This window comes from Heptranchias perlo, chromosome 4, assembly GCF_035084215.1.
Source record: "Heptranchias perlo isolate sHepPer1 chromosome 4, sHepPer1.hap1, whole genome shotgun sequence".
Lineage (NCBI taxonomy): Eukaryota > Metazoa > Chordata > Chondrichthyes > Hexanchiformes > Hexanchidae > Heptranchias > Heptranchias perlo.
In genome coordinates, this window is record NC_090328.1 from 76207373 (window position 1) to 76228280 (window position 20908).

At 41.2% G+C, this 20908-nt stretch overlaps 1 protein-coding gene across 9 annotated transcripts in view; it reads right to left on the reverse strand.

Annotated features, from left to right (window-relative positions):
* agtpbp1 (ATP/GTP binding carboxypeptidase 1) overlaps positions 1-20908 on the reverse strand; it is a 399257-nt gene that overhangs the window by 216935 nt on the left and 161414 nt on the right. For all 9 annotated transcript variants that reach the window (XM_067983168.1, XM_067983161.1, XM_067983160.1 and 6 more), the window contains 4 exons: positions 16576-17363; positions 15522-15605; positions 15328-15414; positions 9468-9616 (listed from right to left, as the gene is read on the reverse strand). In XM_067983168.1, coding sequence (XP_067839269.1) covers positions 9468-9616; positions 15328-15414; positions 15522-15605; positions 16576-17363 — 1108 coding nt within the window. The remainder of the gene's footprint in view (positions 1-9467; positions 9617-15327; positions 15415-15521; positions 15606-16575; positions 17364-20908) is intronic.

The window sequence follows — 20908 nt, forward strand, 5'->3', positions numbered from 1 at the left end:
TCAGCCTTTACACCCATTAGTTTACCTAGTACTTTTTCTCTTGTGATAGTGATTGTTTTTAGTTCCTCCCTCCCTTCTGCCCCTTGATTTTCTACTATCATTGGTATATTATTAGTGTCTTCTACTGTGAAGACAGATACAAAATATCTGTTCAATTCCTCTGCCATTTCCTTGTTTTCCATTATTATTTCCCCAGTCTCATCCTCTAAGGGACCAATGTTTACTTTAGCTACCCTCTTCCTTTTTATCCTACTGATAAAATGTTATTGATTTGTTAAATGCTTTATCTGAATGATCAACAGCAGCACTGATGAGGTAAATATCATTTTTTTTTATTCGATCATGGGATGTGGGCATCGCTGGCGAGGCCAGCATTTATTGCCCATCCCTAATTGCCCTTGAGAAAGTAGTGGTGAGCTGCCTTCTTCAACCGCTGCAGTCCGTGTGGTGAATGTTCTCCCACAGGGCTGTTAGGAAGGAAGTTCCAGGATTTTGACCCAGTGACGATGAAGGAATGGCGATATATTTCCAAGTCAGGATGGTGTGTGACTTGGAGGAGAACGTGCAGGTAGTGTTGTTCCCATGTGCCTGCTGCTCTTGTCCTTCTAGGTGGTAGAGGTCGCGGATTTGGGAGGTGCTGTTGAAGAAGCCTTGGCGAGTTGCTGCAGTGCGTCCTGTGGATGGTACACACTGCAGCCACTGTGCGCCGGTGGTGAAGGGAGTGAATGTTTAGAGTGGTGGATGGGGTGCCAATCAAGCAGGCTGCTTGAGTGTTGTTGGAGCTGCACTCATCCAGGCAAGCGGAGAGTATTCCATCACACTCCTGACTTGTGCCTTGTAGATGGTGGAAAGGCTTTGGGGAGTCAGGAGGTGAGTCACTCGCCGCAGAATACCCAGCCTCTGACCTGCTCTTGTAGCCACAGTATTTATGTGGCTGGTCCAGTTGAGTTTCTGGTCAATGGTGACCCCCAGGATGTTGATGGTGGGGGATTCAGCGATGGTAATGCCGTTGAATGTCAAAGGGAGGTGGTTAGACTCTCTCTTGTTGGAGATGGTCATTGCCTGGCACTTGTCTGGCGCGAATGTTACTTGCCACTTATCAGCCCAAGCCTGGATGTTGTCCAGGTCTTGCTGCACCCGGGCTCGGACTGCTTCATTATCTATGGGGTTGTGAATGGAACTGAACACTGTGCAATCATCAGCGAACATCCCCATTTCTGAGCTTATGATGAAGGGAAGGTCATTGATGAAGCAGCTGAAGATGGTTGGGCCTAGGACACTGTCCTGAAGAACTCCTACAGCAATGTCCTGGGGCTGAGATGATTGGCCTCCAACAATGACTACCATCTTCCTTTGTGCTAGGTATGACATCTTCAAGCAATCAAATCAGGAACATCACATTTCAGATTTTATTTCAACAAGGGAATTACACTGCATCTTCTCAACCTACCCTTGAGGGAAACCTCATGCATTTGAATTTTGTGTTTCACTTTTTGGTACGTTTGCAACTTTTTATTCAATTTTCACTTAAGTCGTTGTCAAACTCAAATAAAAAGCAAAAAAACTGTAGATGCTGGAAATCTGAAACAAATCAAAAAATATTGGAAACACTTTGCAGCTCTGGCAGCATCTGTGGCAACAACAGATAAGTTAATGTTTCAGATGTAACTCTGTCAGAAGTGGAAGAAATTACAAATGAGCAGCACTTAAAAGAGAACAGAAAAAAAGGGGGAGGGAAACACAAATGAGAGATGCAGTAGAATGATCTGTAAATGATGTCTAAATGAAAAACAGGAGATGGTTAAATGGCTGAAGTGATATTAACATGAGACAATAGGAGGCATAATGAGAGAAATTAAAGATATTTACAAGACACAGAGAATGCCTAAGAGAGCGTGAGGGTGGGGTAAGGCAGGTAGAAATGGAAGCATGAAAAACTAACAAAGCAGAGCAAGATCAAGCAGTCCAAGAGCCAGGAAGATGAAAAAAGCAGAGCGCAGTCAGCACAGTGTTCCGACAGAGAGTCTTCCCCTCAGCAATTACCCTATCTTTCCCTTACACAAAAAGCCGACACAACCATCCGACATTGCCAGCACTTTTCTTCTGCCTGGCTCATGGACTGCTGGAGGCTGTGTGTCTAAGAAAATGCACGCGATTTGAAGAGCCTTTCTGAACCAGCGCAATCGGCGGAATCTCGCAATTTCAACCTGGGGGAGGCATGGCCACATTTGTGGGCGGGGCCTGTTCCGGGCTTATTGAAACTTGAACCAGCGCAAAAGATCGTGGAAAACACGAGCATAAGTGGTTTTAGGCATAACTCACTTACGTTGAAAATTCCCCAATCTTTTGCACTGGCTTGGCTGATTCCGCCGGATTGCGCTGATGTAACTAGCGGAAACCTGAGCCCAGCTGTCTCTGACGTTGCGTAAAGTTACCTATTGAAAATGTGCCTTTTCATGGTCATACATGTGCGGACTTGACACCAGATTAAGTAGTATTTATTATCATTGCCTAGTAAAATGTGGGGACCCCAAACCAAATGGGGCCTCCACAAGGCAAACGCGCCCCTGATAAATGTTACCTCTGGAGTCCCCGAAGGATCTATCCTTGGCCCTCTCCTATTTCTCATCATCCACACGCTGGCCCTCTGTGACATCATGCAAAAACACAATGTCAGGTTCCACACGTACGCTGACGACACCCAGGTCCACCTCACCACCACCTCCCTCAACTCCCCCACAGTCTCTGATTTGTCACACTGCTTGATGGACATCCAGTACTAGATGAGCAAAAATTTCCTCCAACTAAATATTGGGAAGACCAAAGCCATTGCCTTCGGTCCTTACCACAAACTCCGTTCCCTAGCCACCGACTCCATTGCTCTCCCTGGCCATTGCCCGAGGCTGAACCAGACCTTCCGCAACCTTGGCGTGTTATTTGATCCTGAAATGAGCTTCCGACCACATATCGGCTTCACCAAGACCGCCTACGTCCACCTCCATAACATCATTCGTCATCGCCCCTGCCTCAGCTCACCTGCTGCTGTAACCCTCATCCATACCTTTGTTATCTCTAGACACGACTATTCCAATGGTCTCCTGGGCAGCCTCCCATCTTCCACCCTCCATAAACTTGAGCGCATTCAAAACTCTGCTGCCCGTATCCTAACTCACACCAAGTCCCGTTTACCCATCATCGAGGGGGGAAGTAGCGGAGGCTCTGACCATCATTTTCCGATCCTCCCTGGCTACAGGCGTGGTGCCGGAGGATTGGAGGACTGCTAACATACCATTGTTTAAAAAGGGAGAAAGAGATAGACTGAGTAATTATAGGCCAGTTAGTCTAACCTCGGTGTTGGGCAAATTATTGGAATCAATTCTGAGGGGCAGCATTAATAGTCATTTAGAAAGGCACGGGTTAATCAAGGACGGTCAGCATGGATTTGTTAAGGGAAGGTTGTGTCTGACTAACTTGATTGAATTTCTTGAGGCGGTAACAAGGAGGATCGATCAGGGTAACGAGTTTCATGTAGTCTACAAGGATTTCAGCAAGGCTTTTGACAAGGTCCCACATGGCAGGCTGGTCAAAAAATAAAAGCCCACGGGCTCCAAGGGAAAATGGCTAGTTGGATCCAAAATTGGGTCAGTGGCAGGAAGCAAACGGTAATGGTTGACGGGTGTTTTTGCGACTGGAAGGCTGTTTCTAGTGGGGTTCCGCAAGGCTCAATACCAGGTCCCGTGCTTTCTGTGGTATATATTAATGATCTGGACTTGAATGTGGGGGGCTTGATCAAGAAGTTTGCAGATGATACAAAAATTGGCCATGTGGTTGATAGTGAGGAGGAAAGCTGTAGACTGCAGGAAGATATCAATGGAATGGTCAGGTGGGCAGAAAAGTGGCAAATGGAATTCAATCCAGAGAAGTGAGAGGTAATGCATTTGGGGAGAGCAAACAAGGCAAGGGAATACACAATAAATGGGAGGATACTGAGAGGTATAGAGGAAGTGAGGGACCTTGGAGTGCATGTCCACAGATCCCTGAAAGTAGCAAGACAGTTAGATAAGGTGGTTAAAAAGGCATACGGGATACTTTTGTTTATTGGCTGAGGCATAGAATATAAGAGGAGGGAGGTTATGCTGGAACTGTATAAAACTTTGGTTAGGCCACAGCTTGAGTACTGCGTACAGTTCTGGTTACCACATTACAGGAAAGAAGTGATTGTACTAGAGAGCGTCCAGAGGAGATTTACAAAGAAGTTGCCAGGGCTGGAGAATTTTAGCTATGAGAAATGATTGGATAGGCTGGGTTTGTTTTCTTTGGAACAAAGGAGTCTGAGGGGAGATTTAATTGAGGTATATAAAATTATCACGGGACTAGATAGAATGGATAGGATTTCCCTCAGCAGAGGGGTCAGTGACCAGGGGGCAAAGATTTAAGGTAATTGGTAGAAGGATTAGGTGAGTGCTAAGGAGAAATCTTTTCACCCAGAGGGTGGTGGGGGTCTGGAGCTCACTGCCTGAAACAGTGGTAGAGGCAGAAACCCTCAACTCATTTAAAAAGTACTTGTATATGCACTTGAAGTGCCGTAATCTACAGGGCTACGGACCAAGTGCTGGAAAGTGGGAGTAAGCTGGATAGCTCTATTTCGGCCGGCACGGACACGATGGGCCAAATGGCCTCCTTCTGTGCCGTAACTTTCTATGATTCTATCCCTGTGCTCGTGGTCCGGGAACGCCGCAATTTTAAAATTCTCATCCTTGTTTTCATATTCCTCCATGGCCTCGCCCCTCTCTATCTCTGTAACCTCTTCCAACCCTACAACCCTTTGAGATCTCTGCGCTCCTCCAATTCTTGCCTCTTTCGCATCCGCAATTTTCTTCGCTCCACCATTGGTGGCCGTGCCTTCAGCTGCCTAGGCCCTAAGCTCTGGAATTGCCTCCTTAAACCTCTCTGCCTCTCTCTCCTCCTTTAAGACGCTCCTTAAAACCTACTTCATTGACCAAGCTTTTAGTCACCTGTCCTAGTATCTCATTACGTGGCTCAGTGTCAAATTTTGTTTGATAATCGTTCCTGTGAAGCACCTTGGGATGTTTTACTAAGTTAAAGGCACTATATAAATGCAAGTTATTGTTATTGTTTTGTAATAAATATTGTTTACGGCAGCAGGCAGAGTCCTATGGTTAGCATACTGTTCTTCAACTCTGGTTAGCAGGACCAGGGGTTACGTCTACAACAGGGTAGGTGGGTCATTAATGCCCCTTCCACCTCAGTTTCCTCTGAAATTGAAGGGCGCCCATTTTCAGCCATGCCAAACAAACTGGCCCTCCGACCTTGTGCCTGAAGCGCACTCAGATTAGAAGCTTTAAGGGGACCAAGCAGCAAGAAAATGGAGGTCTGAGAAAACAAGTCCTACCTTATTTTGCAATTGCTCATGGACCTTCACGTCTGAAGCCTCCTGGCTGCTGTTCTTCAACAGCAGTCAGAATGCCTGAGGCCAGTCAGTCCCATAACTGCAGGCCTCTCAGGTAAGCTGTGTCTGTATAACACTCCGTTTCCCAACACAAGGCTCTGGCAAGGAGCAGGCTTGTGCTGGAGTATGACTGGGCCATGCTGATGACCGAGCCCATCAAATACAGGTGCTCTGAAGCCTAGACAGAGGCAGCACTCTTTGGGTGCACTGTACCTGCCCCTGGTAAAAGTGGGGGAGAAATATTTTGGCTGATATTTTCCCCACATTATGACTGATTATGTACTTTCACCTAACTTTAATTCTTAGCTCAAAGCATCCTCCCCCTTCCAGCTACACCCCACTGAATTATCACTTCTGTTCTATGCTCTTAATCTGGATTTTTCAACGACATATACAGATGATATCTACAGGAGTTCTAGAAAAGCAGGCATTACTATTTTCCTCAAGATGTTTTTAAACTTTATTATTTACAAATTTAAGGATTCTATGTAATCACTTCAACATTTAAGTCATTTTCTTGGATGCCAACACATATTTCACCAGTTGCTTTTGTTTCCACTAACCACCTCATGTCATACGAACATATGAAATAGGAGCAGGAGTAGGCCATAGAGTCCCTCGAGTCTGCTCCGCCATTCAATAAGATCATGGCAGATCTTCAACCTGTCCTATTGCAGATTATCAAACTTTTAAAAGTTCCTGTCAGACAAATGGGAGACCTCAGTCTACATTAGAATTAGTAGAACTGCTCATCAATCTCATTTTCCTCATGACAAAAATGAATTACAACTGTCAGAAAGGTAGTAAATTTCTTGAGTGTGTCCGGGATAGTTTTCCACAGCAGTATGTCCTAGAGGCAACAAGGGGGCAAGCCATACTAGATTTAGTAATGAGTAATGAACCAGATTTAGTTAACAGCTTAACTGTGCATGAACATCTATCCAATAGCGATCATAACATGATCAAGTTCAGGGTAGTGTTTGAAAGGGAAAAAAAGTGAATCAGCTACTAAGATTCTAGACTTGGGTAAGGCCGACTTCAATGGGATGAATCAGAGACTGTCCACAGTAAACTGGGCAAATCTGTTAATGGGTAAAATGACTGATGATCAGTGGGAAATGTTTAAAGAAACATTTAACGTGATACAGAATCGGTTTATACCCCTGAGGGGCAAGAACTCTACTTGCCAAAAAAAAAACAGCCATGGACAACTAAAGAGGTAAGGGACAGTATAAGACATAAGGAAAGGGCATACAAAAAGGCAAAAAATGGCACAGATCCTGGCGAATGGGAAAGATACAAAGATCAACAAAGGGTCACAAAACAGATAGTAAGAGCTACAAAAAGAGAGTAAGAAAAGAAACTTGCAAGGGATATCAAAACCAATACGAAGAAATTTTATAGTTATATTAGGAAAAAGAGGGTGGTCAGGAGCAGTGTTGACCCCTTAAAAACTGAAAGTGGGGATATTGTCATTGACAATGGAGAAATGGCGGACATGTTGAATAATTACTTTGAGTCAGTATTTACAGTAGAAAAAGAGGATAGCATGCCGGAAATCCCAAGAAAACTAATATTGAATCGGGGACAGTGACTCAATAAAATTAACATAAGTAAAACAACAGTAATGAAGAAAATAATAGCACTAAAGAGTGACAAATTCCCAGGACCAGATGGTTTCCATCCCAGGGTTTTAAAGGAAGTAGGTGAGCACATTGCAGATGCCCTAACTATAATCTTTCAAAGTTCTCTAGATTCAGGAACTGTCCCTCTGGATTGGAAAATTGCAAATGTCACTCTGCTTTTTAAGAAAGGAGAGAGGGGGAAACCAGGGAATTATAGATCAGTTAGCCTAACATCTGTTGTGGGGAAAATGCTGGAGTCTATAATTAAGGATAGGATGACTGAACACCTCAAGAATTTTCAGTTAATCAGAGAGAGCCAGCATGGATTTGTGAAATGTAGGTCGTGCCTGACAAACCTGATTGAATTTTTTGAAGAGGGAATGTCAATGGATGTTATTTATATGGACTTCCAGAAGGCATTTGATAAAGTCTCACATAAGAGGCTGTTAGCTAAGATAGAAGCCCACGAAATCGAGGGAAAAGTATGGACTCGGTTAGGAAGTTGGCTGAGCGAAAGGCGACAGAGAGTAGGGATAATGGGTAGGTACTCTCATTGGCAGGATGTGACTAGTGGAGTCCCGCAGGGATCTGTCTTGGCGCCTCAATTATTCACAATATTTATTAACGACTTAGATGAAGGCATAGAAAGTCTCAAATCTAAGTTTGCCGCTGACACAAAGATTGGTGGCATTGTAAGCAGTGGAGATAAAAACATAAAATTACAAAGGGATATTGATAGATTAGGTGAATGGGCAAACTGTGCCAAATGGAATTCAATGTAGACAAATGTGAGGTCATCCACTTTGGATCAAAAAAGGATAGAACAGGGTACTTTCTAAATGGTAAAAAGTTAAAAACAGTGGATGTCCAAAGGGACTTAAGGATTCAGGTACATCGATCATTGAAGTGTCATGAACAGGTGCAGAAAATAATCAAGAAGGCTAATGGAATGCTGGCCTTTATATCTAGAGGACTAGAGTCCAAGGGGGCAGAAGTTATCCTGCAGCTATACAAAACCCTGGTTAGACCGCACCTGGAGTACTGTGAGCAGTTCTGGGCACCGCACCTTCGGAAGGACATATTGGCCTTGGAGGGAGTGCAGCGTAGGTTTACTAGAATGATACCCGGACTTCAAGGGTTAAGTTACGAGGAGAGATTACACAAATTGGGGTTGTATTCTCTGGAGTTTCGAAGGTTAAGGGGTGATCTGATTGAAGTTTATAAGATATTAAGGGGAACGGATAGGGTGGATAGAGAGAAACTATTTCCGCTGGTTGGGGATTCTAGGAGTAGGGGGCACAGTCTAAAAATTAGAGCCAAACCTTTCAGGAGCGAGATTAGAAAACATTTCGACACACAAAGGGTGGTAGAAGTTTGGAACTCTCTTCTGCTAACGGCAATTGATACTAGCTCAATTGCTAAATTTAAATCTGAGATAGATAGATTTTTGGCAACCAAAGGTATTAAGGGATATGGGCCAAAGGCAGGTATATGAAGTTAGATCACAGATCAGCCATGATCTTATCAAATAGCGGAACAGGCTCGAGGGGCTGAATGGCCTACACCTGTTCCTATATTCCTATGTTCCTATTACATAGGATTACATAAAATGTACAGCACAGAAACAGGCCATTCAGCCCAACTGGTCTATGCAGTAGTTTATACTTCACATGAGCCTTCTCCGACCCGCCTTCATCATACCCTTCTATTCCTTTCTTCCTCATGTGTTTATCTAGCTTCCCTTTAAATCCATCAATGCTAGTCACCTCAACTACTCCTTGTGGTAGCAAGTTCAACATTCTAGCCACTCTCTGGGTAAAGAAGTTTCTCCTGAATTCCCTATTGGATTTATTAGTGACTATCTTATATTTACAGCCCCTAGTTTTGGTCTACCCCACAAGTGGAAACATCTTCTCTATGTTTATCCTATCAAACCCTTTCATAATCTTAAAGACCTCTATCAGGTCACCCCTCAGCCTTCTCTTTTCTAGTGAAAAGAGCCCCAGCCTGTTTAGTCTTTCCTGATAGGTAAAACCTCTCAGTTCCAGTATCATCCTTGTAAATGAGTGAAGCTTAATAAAATAGGAATTGGAAAAATAAGTTTGAAACATGGGTAACATCGAGGTGATAGTGAGCGTAATTAAGAGAATGCTTGTCCACCTTTCACCAGTGTGGGACGAGGGCTGTTGTTTGTTATAATTTGAATCTTCCGATATTTGCCATCATACCCACATGGGGTACAACTGGGTGTTGGAGAAAAAGGATATTGTTCAAATATATCACATCTGTTCTGTTGCTTATTAATTGAGGATACAGAAGTAATTATAAAATAATAAATTATCAATAGTTAAAAAATAAATGCAATACCTTACCATAGTTAAATTGACTATTGGACTTTTCACAGTTGATGATGTTGAATCGATAAGAAACAGCATTGCGCATTCCACTCACTTCAAAGTAAAACCACTGGTGGTGATGATTGCTGTTTATATCAGAGTTAAGGATCAGATCATACTCAAACCTAGAAATGAATAAAGGTAATAGAATAAGTTTAAGTTAGGCAAAAGAAACACACCAAGGGAGTGAAATTGGTCTACGCCAGTAGCAGGAAATAGGCTCATAGCGAATCGGCAGACCTTTTTGCAACGCGCCCGTTTTTCTTTTCCAATGACTTCAATAGAAATGGAAAGAAAATTGGTCCAAGTATAAAACAAGCTGCATTTTCGCTTTGAGCCCATTTCACACCAATGGTGAAGACCAATTTCACCCCTCCAAAAGTATAGAATTATAATCATTCTGCAATATTATTAAAGTCAAAGAATGAGAAATAACAATAATTTGGGTAAGGCATCACATTAAATGGCACTACTACTGCATATAGAATTGGTGCCAGCTACAAAATTTCACCCCATATCAACAAGTTGTGCCACTGAGTTTTGGAATACAGATTTAGCCCACAATTCCCCATAGTTCCTGTTCTCTGGCATAATGCTGGAGGGAAGTTGATGTTTGGAATTCAAACAACAGATTGGAAGAACAAGTTCAGTATCTGAAGGCATTATTTGTACTTTTCTTTTTTTCCCCATCGCACCAGTCGCCTGGGAAAATCATGGGCAAAAAGTTGGGAGCAAGCCTCTTTCCCATCCTGTTGAGTGAAGAATTTGATTTGTGTGTCCTATGCCTTATCTATCAACCACAAAAGATTTTATCCCTTCCCAATTTCTTCCCCAAGCATTGAAACTTCAGTAACAAAGCTACCAGCAAATTCCATGCTCCTATAAAAATTGTCCATCCTTATGTGTGAAGCTAAACCGTAAATGTTAGTAAGTCATATTTCAGTGGTAGTGACTGAGTGGCAATCAAGATTGGAAACAAAATCATTATCCATTGTACAGAATGCCCACAAGAGTGTGATCACAAAATATTGACATATAAAGTGTTACTTAAGAATTGTGATAAAAGTAGTACGGTTAATGTTTATAGGAAGTGTGTACCATACACAAGACTCTGAATAAATTGTGACCAGGAACCTGGAACAAGGCCAGTTAAGCCAGGAGAAGGAACTCTGAGGCAAGGCATGGCTTAACCAAAGAAAAGAAGTTAACTGTTCCAGCCTACAAATGGGAACCTCTTCCTGACCAGGAACTTGAAGATATGCGGTCTGATGGCTTAACACAGAATGATAACACTAAAAACAAACACTGACAGCTTAAACTGAACAGCGCTACAAGAATTGAGAGACTGACCGATGGACGATGGACCAGAGAGCACATGGTCAGAGTTAAGTAGCAGTAATAGTGGGAGTGGAGTTAAATTTGAAACTTCAAAAAATGTAAAAGAACAAGCCAAGTAAACATTTTTTACATGTTTTAAAACCTAACGGCATCGAGACCAGAGTCAGAACCGGGGAGCCAGGAGTATTTTGAGATTAGACCAGAGTGGATACGCTGTAAAATTTCTGGAGCACAGCCAGAAGGCCAAGCCAAGGATATTTTATTAAAGTAGGGCCACACTTAATATTTTTTCCACAGCCAGAACAGGATCAGGTCCAATAACACCTTCATGTGAGCACCATAACCACAAGCAGTGCAGTGATGCAAGGAGAAGGCCAACCACCATCTTCTCAGGACAGCTAGTGATGGGCCTTGACAGCGACACCCAAATCCCAAGAACAATTTTTAAAAACTGCTTACTTTAAATTCTGTCGTAGCATTTCGCCATTGTAGAATATCAACATAGAAATGTGATTGAAAGATTTTGTGAACACAAAGTGCATGCGTATACACACAATAAATATTTTGAACAAGATTTTTCAAAAGCAGCATAAATGCTCCTCCAGGCCCCACAAAAATCTTCTGGGCTGGGCCGCCACCCTTTAAGATACAACTACTGGCTCAGCTCCATGTAGAAGCTGCTAGAATACCCGCTCCCCCAACCAGTGAGCTGTGAGCACCGGCCCTCAAAAAAAGCTTCTCTCTCACGACAAGAACTTCAGGCAGGTAGTGCAAGTGCGCCTTCCACCACCCACCTGAAATCAACCCCGACTGAAAATCGCCCCCATTGTATTATATCATGAAACATGCAATATAAAAGCCACTGATTTATGGTGATTATAATAAAAACACAATTACACATTCAAAGTATTGTGCCAACGCTAATGATATTTTCAGGCTCGAATTACATGATTCAGTACATATTTGTACACAATGTGTTGATAAGGAGCGAAGGATTATATTGTGTAATGGAGGATCCATTATCATGCTGATAATTTTAGGTGTAGTTGAGAATCAAAGGAATGTAAGAAATAGATCTGAAAGTAAATGATAGAGAGAAATTATATACAAATTAAAATTGTGAACATAGCCGAAAACTGAGACAAGTTTTTTTATAATAGTAGAGGTTTATGAATAACTAAAAAATAACTAATGTGAAGTATATGAAATATATTAAAATGTATATGTAATTCACATATTGGTGTATGTATATATATATTATGTCATTTAATGTATGGTAATACATAACTTATATAGAATATTTTGCATACAGAAATATTCAAAATATTTATAGAACTTTATTTTTGGGAAAATGTCAGTTTGTGTGCTGGGGAGAATGTGTTTATGTTGGTGAGTGTCTAATAAAGAGTGTGACATGAGGCAGGAAGTTCAGCACATCATTTAAGTGGAAGACTTAAGGGATAGAGTTGTGTTGGAATTTGTTATGTACGCGTGAAGCTGAGTGTGTGATAGAGGAGGAAGGTTGATGAGTTAGGGTTGAATGATAAAGGTATAAAACATTAGGGCAGAAAAGAGGAGGAAAGAATAAAGCTGGAGAGAGGTTATTGATGGCGAGTGGGTGATAAAGTGAGAGTTGTGAAAGGTTAGATGGGGAAGGAAGAGGAAAGGTAGGCAGTCTAGAGAGTTTGGTGATGAGCGGTGAACGTGAAAGAGAACGGTGTGACGGGTTGCAAGCATGAAAGAAAGAGTTAAGGTGGTAATGGAGAGAATGTGGGGGGGTGGGGAAAAGAGGAAGTTCTCAGGGTTTGGGAGAACAGGTGTCAGGGCTTTGGATGCAACGAAGGGGGCAGCTGCAATAAGTGTGATAGTAGTGTTGTGGGTAGTGATTTTCCAGCAGTGATTTATTCACTGGGGAAAACTGTATTATTTAAAATAGATACTGCTGTGTATTTATTTCAAATATTATAAGTTTTCCCCACTATTGGAGAATCAATGTCTCAGTGGGTGTGCAGCTAGCACTGGGGAATGCAGAGTAGAATAGCTGGACAATGGCATGGTGATAACCTGAGGTCAGAAGGGAGACGGGGTAGCTGGAGAGATGAGACCAGGTGTGTCTGTCAGCTGCAAATTTCAAGGGAAAATATTGTCTCATTCCCTCCCACCCATCATCACCCCACGGTCTCCACCCATTACCCCAACCCCCTTCCTGCAGCCCTCATTCCAAGCATTCAGCTTTGGAACAAGCATTTAGTTTTTTTTTAAATGCTTGCACTGTATTTGTTGAATGCACACAGTATAAGCTTTTTCAAAAAAAATCAGTGCCAGTTCCTCACTTAGTGCAGACAAACTGGCACAGAGACAGTAGCAGGATTATCTTTACAATCAGAACCTAGCAAGCAGACAATAAGAATTCATAAGGGGGCGGGGGAGGGAGTGGGGATCCAGTTTGACCAAACTCCTTGACTTTTTTTTTGAGTAAATGATAACCCAGGCGGACTGTGAAAAGCCCTACAATGTGATGTAACTACACTTCCAAAATACATTTGACAAAGTTCCACACAAAAGACTATTAATCAATCTCAAAGTTGTGGAGATTCAGGGGAAATCTTGGGACTGGATAAAAAATTGGCTGAAGGTACTTGTTGAAGGAGTTACGTCAGGGTGGGGAGAAGCTCTGAGTGGGGTGCCCCAGGGATTGTGCTCGGCCCACTATTATTTCTTATTTACCTCAAGGGTGACTTGGATTCAGAAACTCAATGCAAACTGGTCAAATTTGCAGGAGGGACTAGGAGGGACATTAGATTTGGAGGAGGCAGTTCAGAAGTTACAAAATGAGTTGCACAAAATATGTAAGTGGGCAGAATAATAACAGATGAAACTTTAATGCAGACAAGTATAAAGTGTTGTACATAAGAAGGAAAAACAGATGATGTATGTATTCCATGAATGGTGTTGAAATAAGACGAAGTTGATAAAGACCTAGGAGTCTTAGAAGAGTTGATGCTCAACATGTCCTACTAATCAACAAAGCCAATAGAATGTTGAACTAATAGTCAAAACAGTAGAGTACAAGTCAGGCAAAGTCACACACAACCTGCATAGTGTGCAGGTCAGGCTTCACCTTGTGTGCTGTGCCCTGTTCTGGACACTGAGGCACAAGGGATACACTGAAGCACTGGAGGCAATGCAGGAGAGAACCATAAGGTTGATCCATAGTTTTAGTGGTCTGAATTATGAGGTAAGAATGAATAAACTTAAATTCTTCTACCTTGAAAGGTGCCTAAGGGGTTATCTTATGACGATGTACAGGGCACTAAACGAATGGAAAAGGTAAATCTGAAAAATCAGTTTAAACTAAATTCAGAAAATAGGACAAGGAGACACTGGTTCAAATTAGTAACAGGCAGATATCCTTAAGTTCTTCTTCAGTCAGAGTGGACAATGCATGGAATAGACTTCCAGACAGAAGTAGTGGATATGAAAACCCTGGGATCATTTAAGAAACAACTGGATGTTGCAATGGAGGGACTTTAGGCTCTTTCTAGACTGTTGGGCTAAAATGGGCCCAACAGCCTTTCTCATCTGTAATTATCTTGTGATTGGACTAGGGGGGAGTGGGTGGGAAAAGATGATGGGGAACCCAAAGCCAGAGGCCCATGGATGGGTGCGGTAGGCAGCTCAAGCCCTGAAACTCCAAATTAGCAGAACAACTGAGGCAAATGGCAACAGCGGCAATGTGACCGAGGTGGCAATAGCAGCGGTAATGGGGTAAGAGATAGCAGAAGTGGCAATAGGCTGGAAGGAGGGTTGATGTGACAGTGGGAAGAACAGGATGGTGGCTACAATAATGGGGCATGATCATCACAGCCTGGAAGGACCGCCCTCACTGCAGCTGGAATTGATTACATGATCAATAGGTTAGTACCACAGTGCCATCCAGCTTGGAGGCTCAACTGAATTACAGTTCGGTACAATAGGAAAATTGAAGAGTAACAAAAAAATGTAAAGGAAACAGTGAGGAAAAAGTATTAATGGAAGTGTGACAATTAAAGCATGTGGGTGCTTTAAAGAAGGCTTTTAACAGACATTTCATAGAATAGAAAGCACTAACTTAATTCATCAAAGAGTTTTATATGGAAGTTACTGAGTCAACAAGCAGCTGTAACACTTGACTGCTGGCATCATAAATAGAGACTTCTGATCCAATTGCAGTGCCATAGCAGATCAGTGCCCAATTCCAATGCTGGAAAGGGTGTGGGGGTGGGCACAAGGAAAGGATTGGCCTTAAAGACCCTTTCCAACATTGGTCATAAACAATAAGTCAATCATCTCTGATAGTAATTGCCATCCACAAACTGGACCTTCTCTATTCCTGACCAATGTATGAAAAATTATTTTAAAATAGAAGGTACAATAAATTATGCAACATTTTAGGCATGTTCCAGCTAATTCAAGTGATAAGGTATGCTCTTCCAAAAAAAAATTACATCAACCTTACTTTCTGATTTGAATTGCTTTTCGAAGATTTCCAGATTCAAATTGTGAATTGAACCTTAGTGTTTCTCCATCTTCAGATACTGGATAGCTAAATAAGAGAAGGGGATAAAAAAGCATTGAGTACATACATTTAGCAACATCATAGGTGAACTTTAAATTATGAAACTAAAAATTGGCAACTTTTATTTAACTCACCTAAGAAAATCAAGATCATATACAATTTTGTCAATAATGTCATTTGCATGGATCAGTCTCTCAATATCTTGGAATATTTTTGTTCTGTGGTAGAAAAAAATAACATTCCATTGCATTTCATGGCATATAAATGTAGTGAAGAATGATGTAACAGATTTTTTAAAAGCTATTGATAGTTCAAAATAAAATCCAAATAGATTAAGGAAATTAAACTATTACAAACAATATCTGCCAAACCTTTTAAAAAACCAATTCACAGATCTAATTTACTGATTTGATTTGGAGTTTAAACATATCTTTACTAGTTAATAAACTACAGCCCTTCCCTACAGTTTACACAAAAAATTAAACCAGTTCATAACAATTATTTTTTAAAATCAAACATGTTTAAAAAATTGAATTAAGATTTTCTTTGTGGACTCTTGAAATTTCATGTTATGAGCATTTTATACAGATGTTGACTTTTTAAAAAATCTTGCCACTCATTCTGTGACATTAAGAGGCTTAACAATGAAATACCAATTGCAAATAAGTCAGAGTTTGGTCTCAATTATTTTCTTTTTAAAAATCTAAAAAGCAAGATTTGAGATCAGTTTTGCTCTAATTGCAACTAATACATTTAACAAATCTAACACACCAGTTTTTTTTCTTCCTATGGTAGTGTGAAATTGGTATATTTATTTTATGGTTGCAATGTCTGTACAAGAAACCTCAGTGCTTTATTATAACATCTTAAACCACCTTTTAAGATGGCGCAATCATAAGGTATCAAAATAATTTCAATACCTCCAGTTTAACGCTAAAATGCACATCAGATAAGCCCACAAAAAATCCAGCAAGGTATCATTTTACATGTGGTTAGTTAAACTGTGAAACTTTTTGCCTTTCAGTCTTCCCTTCTTCTGACGGTCTAAAGGCTTGTGAAATCCAAGCTTTGCATTACCTAACCACAACTTTGCAAATTATCTCCTTTTGCAATTCTGTCAATTCTGGCAGAGCTTTGGCCTTTCAATTTAAAATTTTTTTGGAGATAGCACATCACTTGCATGCTCACCTTTGTACACCGTAGGGTCTTTCTATGAGAGGTTCCTTGAATGGAGGTGGAATATGGCCAAAATAATCAGGATAAGCCACTTCACTGTATTCGGGAACAGATTTAGTCTTTTTAACAATTTCAACATAAAGATCAGGGTCATGAAGTGGTTGTAAGACCCCTGGCTCCAGTAACTCAGGAAATCCTGGCTCTTCAGAAGAACTTAAAGAGGACTCATCCTCTGCATCAGTGTCAATACCAGAACAGCACAATTGACCTAGCTGGGTACCAACCTGTTGCCAAGATGGAGGCTGACCAAATGATGAAACAAATAAAGACTTTCCACAACCAGAGAGCTGCTGACAAGTTTTGCTGCAGGCTTCCCCCAGTGTCAAAAAACTGGGCTTATTCTCAATTCCACTCACACACCCAGAGTTCCAACACTTAACATTGTCAGAAGCATTATTACAGTGCAAGGACATACCGTCCAAACTTTTTGCAATCTCATTGTTCAAGCATTGTGTAGATGTATGTCCATTTTGTTTAGAATACCGTGAATTAACACTATTTTTACTCTCTTCATTGTTCTGCAGATCTATGTGTGTTGGTAGTTGATGGTCCTGCCCAGCTCCTTGATAAACATTAGGTAGAATCCGATGGCTTTTTGGAGTATCATTTTCTTTAACAATAGCTTTAATCACACTTCTTTCTGAAGACAGCTCTTCTCCTGCTGTAGGCACAATAATGGGTCCTGCCCGCTTATCAGATCTTGACACAGTGGTATTGCTTTTTGCAGAAAGATTATATGCCTAGAACAAAGAAAGTAGAAAATAAACTAAAAATAAATGTTGAGCTTACTGAGTTGGAGAGGTTTTTCCATATTAAGTTACAGACCATACAGGACACATGATTAAGTCATGGTGTTTCTTAATACTATTTTCAAATATATACATTACCCAAAAGTTAACAGCTGAATGTCTGGATTTCTCACTCTCTTTCACTGTCTAGCACCAACAGGAAGTCAGCCTCAATAACTTTAGAGTTAGTTGGAGTAGGCAACACTGGCGAAGTCTTTCAAAGCATATTTTGTTCATTTAGGAGATCAACCTGGATGGACAATGAGGTCTTGGAAAGTATTGCAATCTTTTGTTTCCACTCTTGCTACTTTTCTCACCTTCCCTCTTCTCCTGAAGGCACCGAGTCCTTGCTGGAGCAAAGTTCCATGGGTGCTAGCTACCCTTCACTATTTTGCCCAACTGGCTGTTGTTCATATATTAACTTCAAAAGTGAGGGTCAGCAGGCAGGTTGCCCTGCTCACTCCTGTTCTTGCCCATTATGCACTTTGAATAAGTGTTGCTGGATTACAATTGAAAATGAAAACCAGGGCCAATTCTTCCAGGAACACTAAGATTAATTATTACACCCCACCACAAATCAGCTAACTCTAAAGAGATCAGGTATCAAACCTGGGACAATGCATGTCTGCAGTGGCTCAGCTACTCACTGGATAAATTCAGAGTCACTGCAAAATAGGCAGTTATTGTTTTATCACATTCACTCAGGTTTTGTTCTAAAGTAATCTCCAAATATCCTTGTTTTAAAGAATGCTTATTTCAAAATGGGGGAATTGTGGAATTGAAACTTTAGTTTCCATAAATTACAGCAAACTGGTTATCTTTTAATCTTTTACACTCAAAATACTATGTGGTACTAGAGATCTTATCCCTCTGTCAAGAAAACTGGAGGTCAAGATGTTTTGGGCAAGGCTGTCTCTATACCACTAAAACTACCAAAGCAAAACTATTTACATCTTTTTACAATGAAATAATGGCTGCATATCCATATCCTATGCCACAGTGCATTCGAACATTAACCAAATGCATGTAGAACTGTTACGTACAGAAAACAACTGAACTAAACTTATAAAGAATCAATCCTAAGAGCATCAAGACATTTCATCTGGGTGCGATCAGCCTGCTGGGACCACAGATGAGTAACAACTTAGATTTCCTATTGGTTTCATGCATAAAGTGGACAACAAAAAAGGCATAAAGTGGGTAAAACCAAACAGAAATCAGGGTAGAAAATCATTTCGCCAGTTTAGTGCCACAATGAAAGTTTCTGCTGGCGTTTTCTTCTGTAGTCAGTGCCACCTACCAGTTAATAGTTTGCATATGTTAATTAGGCTCCAGTGGCATTTTAACAGCTGACACACAGCTTCTGAACATTCCTGCTGGGATATCACTGTTTTGTCAACACTCCCATATAAAATGATGTCTATAATTGCTAGGACCTGAGTTGCTGACTAAGTGTTTGTAAATAATGCTGTATGGAGATTGTGAGCCGAATTTACAGCCCATTAACTAACTTTATTTCTAGTATTCCAAATCCATTTGACTAATAAACATACATGAATTGAAGCAAAAAATGAGATGAGACCAGCATACAAATTGTTGAAAAGCAGGTTTAACTTTCTTTTCCAAAAAAAAGGATCATTACTGGTCAAATCTAGAATTAAACACTGCTTATTGAAGTTTAAACTAGGCATACAATTTCCCTATGATGCACTATTGATCTCACAATTATTATTCCTCTTCACAAATGCCATCAACCCAACAGGAACCTCAAAAGGTACCAAGCATACCAAAAACTGCTACCAACTCAAGAATAGAACAAAATAAAACCTGTTACAAAGTGTGCTCGTGCTCTGGCCCACTTTTGCTGCATTGGAATCACTATTGCTTAACTTTAAACATATCTGCAAAAATAATTCCTAGCAACTAACAGTGGATTAAAAATCTTTAATAGCCCTTTGCTAATTGATATTGATATTACTTTTAATTAAGGCATTTATTTTCTTCCGTTCTGCTTTTTCACCCATCTAAACCACATATTATTGCTGACAGAGAGCAGCCAAAATCCTCCCAGGCTTCCAAAGATGTCAGCCTAGGAGGTTGCTAGGAGGTTGACGAGTATCACATAGGGGGTTACACTTCATCCAATTTGCTACTATTGTGACTGCACTTGGCAATACAGCTTGAAATTGTGTGCTACCGTTCCATGGCTGAGGTGGGCCTTAGGCTAATGTGCTCTCATTTAGCCCTGCTCCAGTTGTCGGTAAGAAGATGCATCTGTTCAGCACACATCATGAGCCAATTGGTTAGGTTCGCTTTACTTTCACCAACAAAATGTACAATTAATAATGTTTCTTTCAATGAAACAAAAGTGGCCGAATTCTCTCAAAATCGCCCTAAAAAGAGAACATGAGCAGGAAGCACAGCGAATCAGCTCCAGTCTAGAGAGAGAAAGGGGAGCTAGACAGAAGCCTGAAATTAGTCTAATACAACACAGTGAACAAGCGATCCAGACCTCACACCGAACGGATGCCAATAGCTGCAGCATTCAGGTCACTGATCCCATGAAGCAGTTTGGAGTGGGCCAGGCTTCTGAACAACCCATCACCCTTCAACCACATTTTCCAATTCAAAATCACTCGAGTGCAAGCGGGCTTGTCAGATAGTGAGGGAGAAAGGAGAGAGCGTGAGGGCCAGGATCGTGGGGAGTGCTCATTCTGGTTTTAAGAAAAGAAGAAAGGAAAAGAAAGAACAAACTTGCATTTATGTAGCCCCTCCAATGTCATCAGGATGTCCTAAGCTGTTTTACATCCAATGGATAAGTTTTAAAGAGCAGTCTCTATTTTGTAGGCAAATGCAGCAGTTAATTTGCACAGAGTAAGGTTCCACAAACAGCAAATAAATCTTTATTTGGTCCTGTAAGTTTGAGGGAGCATTGTTGGCCAGAATACATGAGCAACTCTCTGCTCTTCAAATAGTGCCACGGGATCTTTTATGTCCACCTCAGCAGGCAGATAGGATCACGGTTTAATTTCTCATCCAAAAGACAGCACCTCTGATAATACTGCCTCAGTACTGCAATGAAGTGTCAGCTTAGAGTATGTGCTTATTTCAATTGTGTCTTAATGACTTACAACCGTACACATGGATTCAGTTCAAGTGGTGTAATCAGTCAGTACTCCACTTTCAGATTTGAACAACAGATACAGAAGGCTTGTCCTCATCTTCCATCTTGCCAGCCTCCGTATTTGCATCTTCCATCATTTCCACCACCTGCAAAACAATTCCACAACCAAACGCAATTTCCCCTTCCTCCTCCCCCCGCCTTTTAGAGGTATTGATCTCTCAGTGATACCCTGGTCCATTCTTTCACCACACCCACTTACAGCTGTATTTCCCAATCATCTCCCACACAACCACAAGAGGTGCAAAACTTGCCCATTTACCTCCTCCCATGCCACTGTCCAAACACTCCTTCATGTGAGACAGCAAGTCACAAG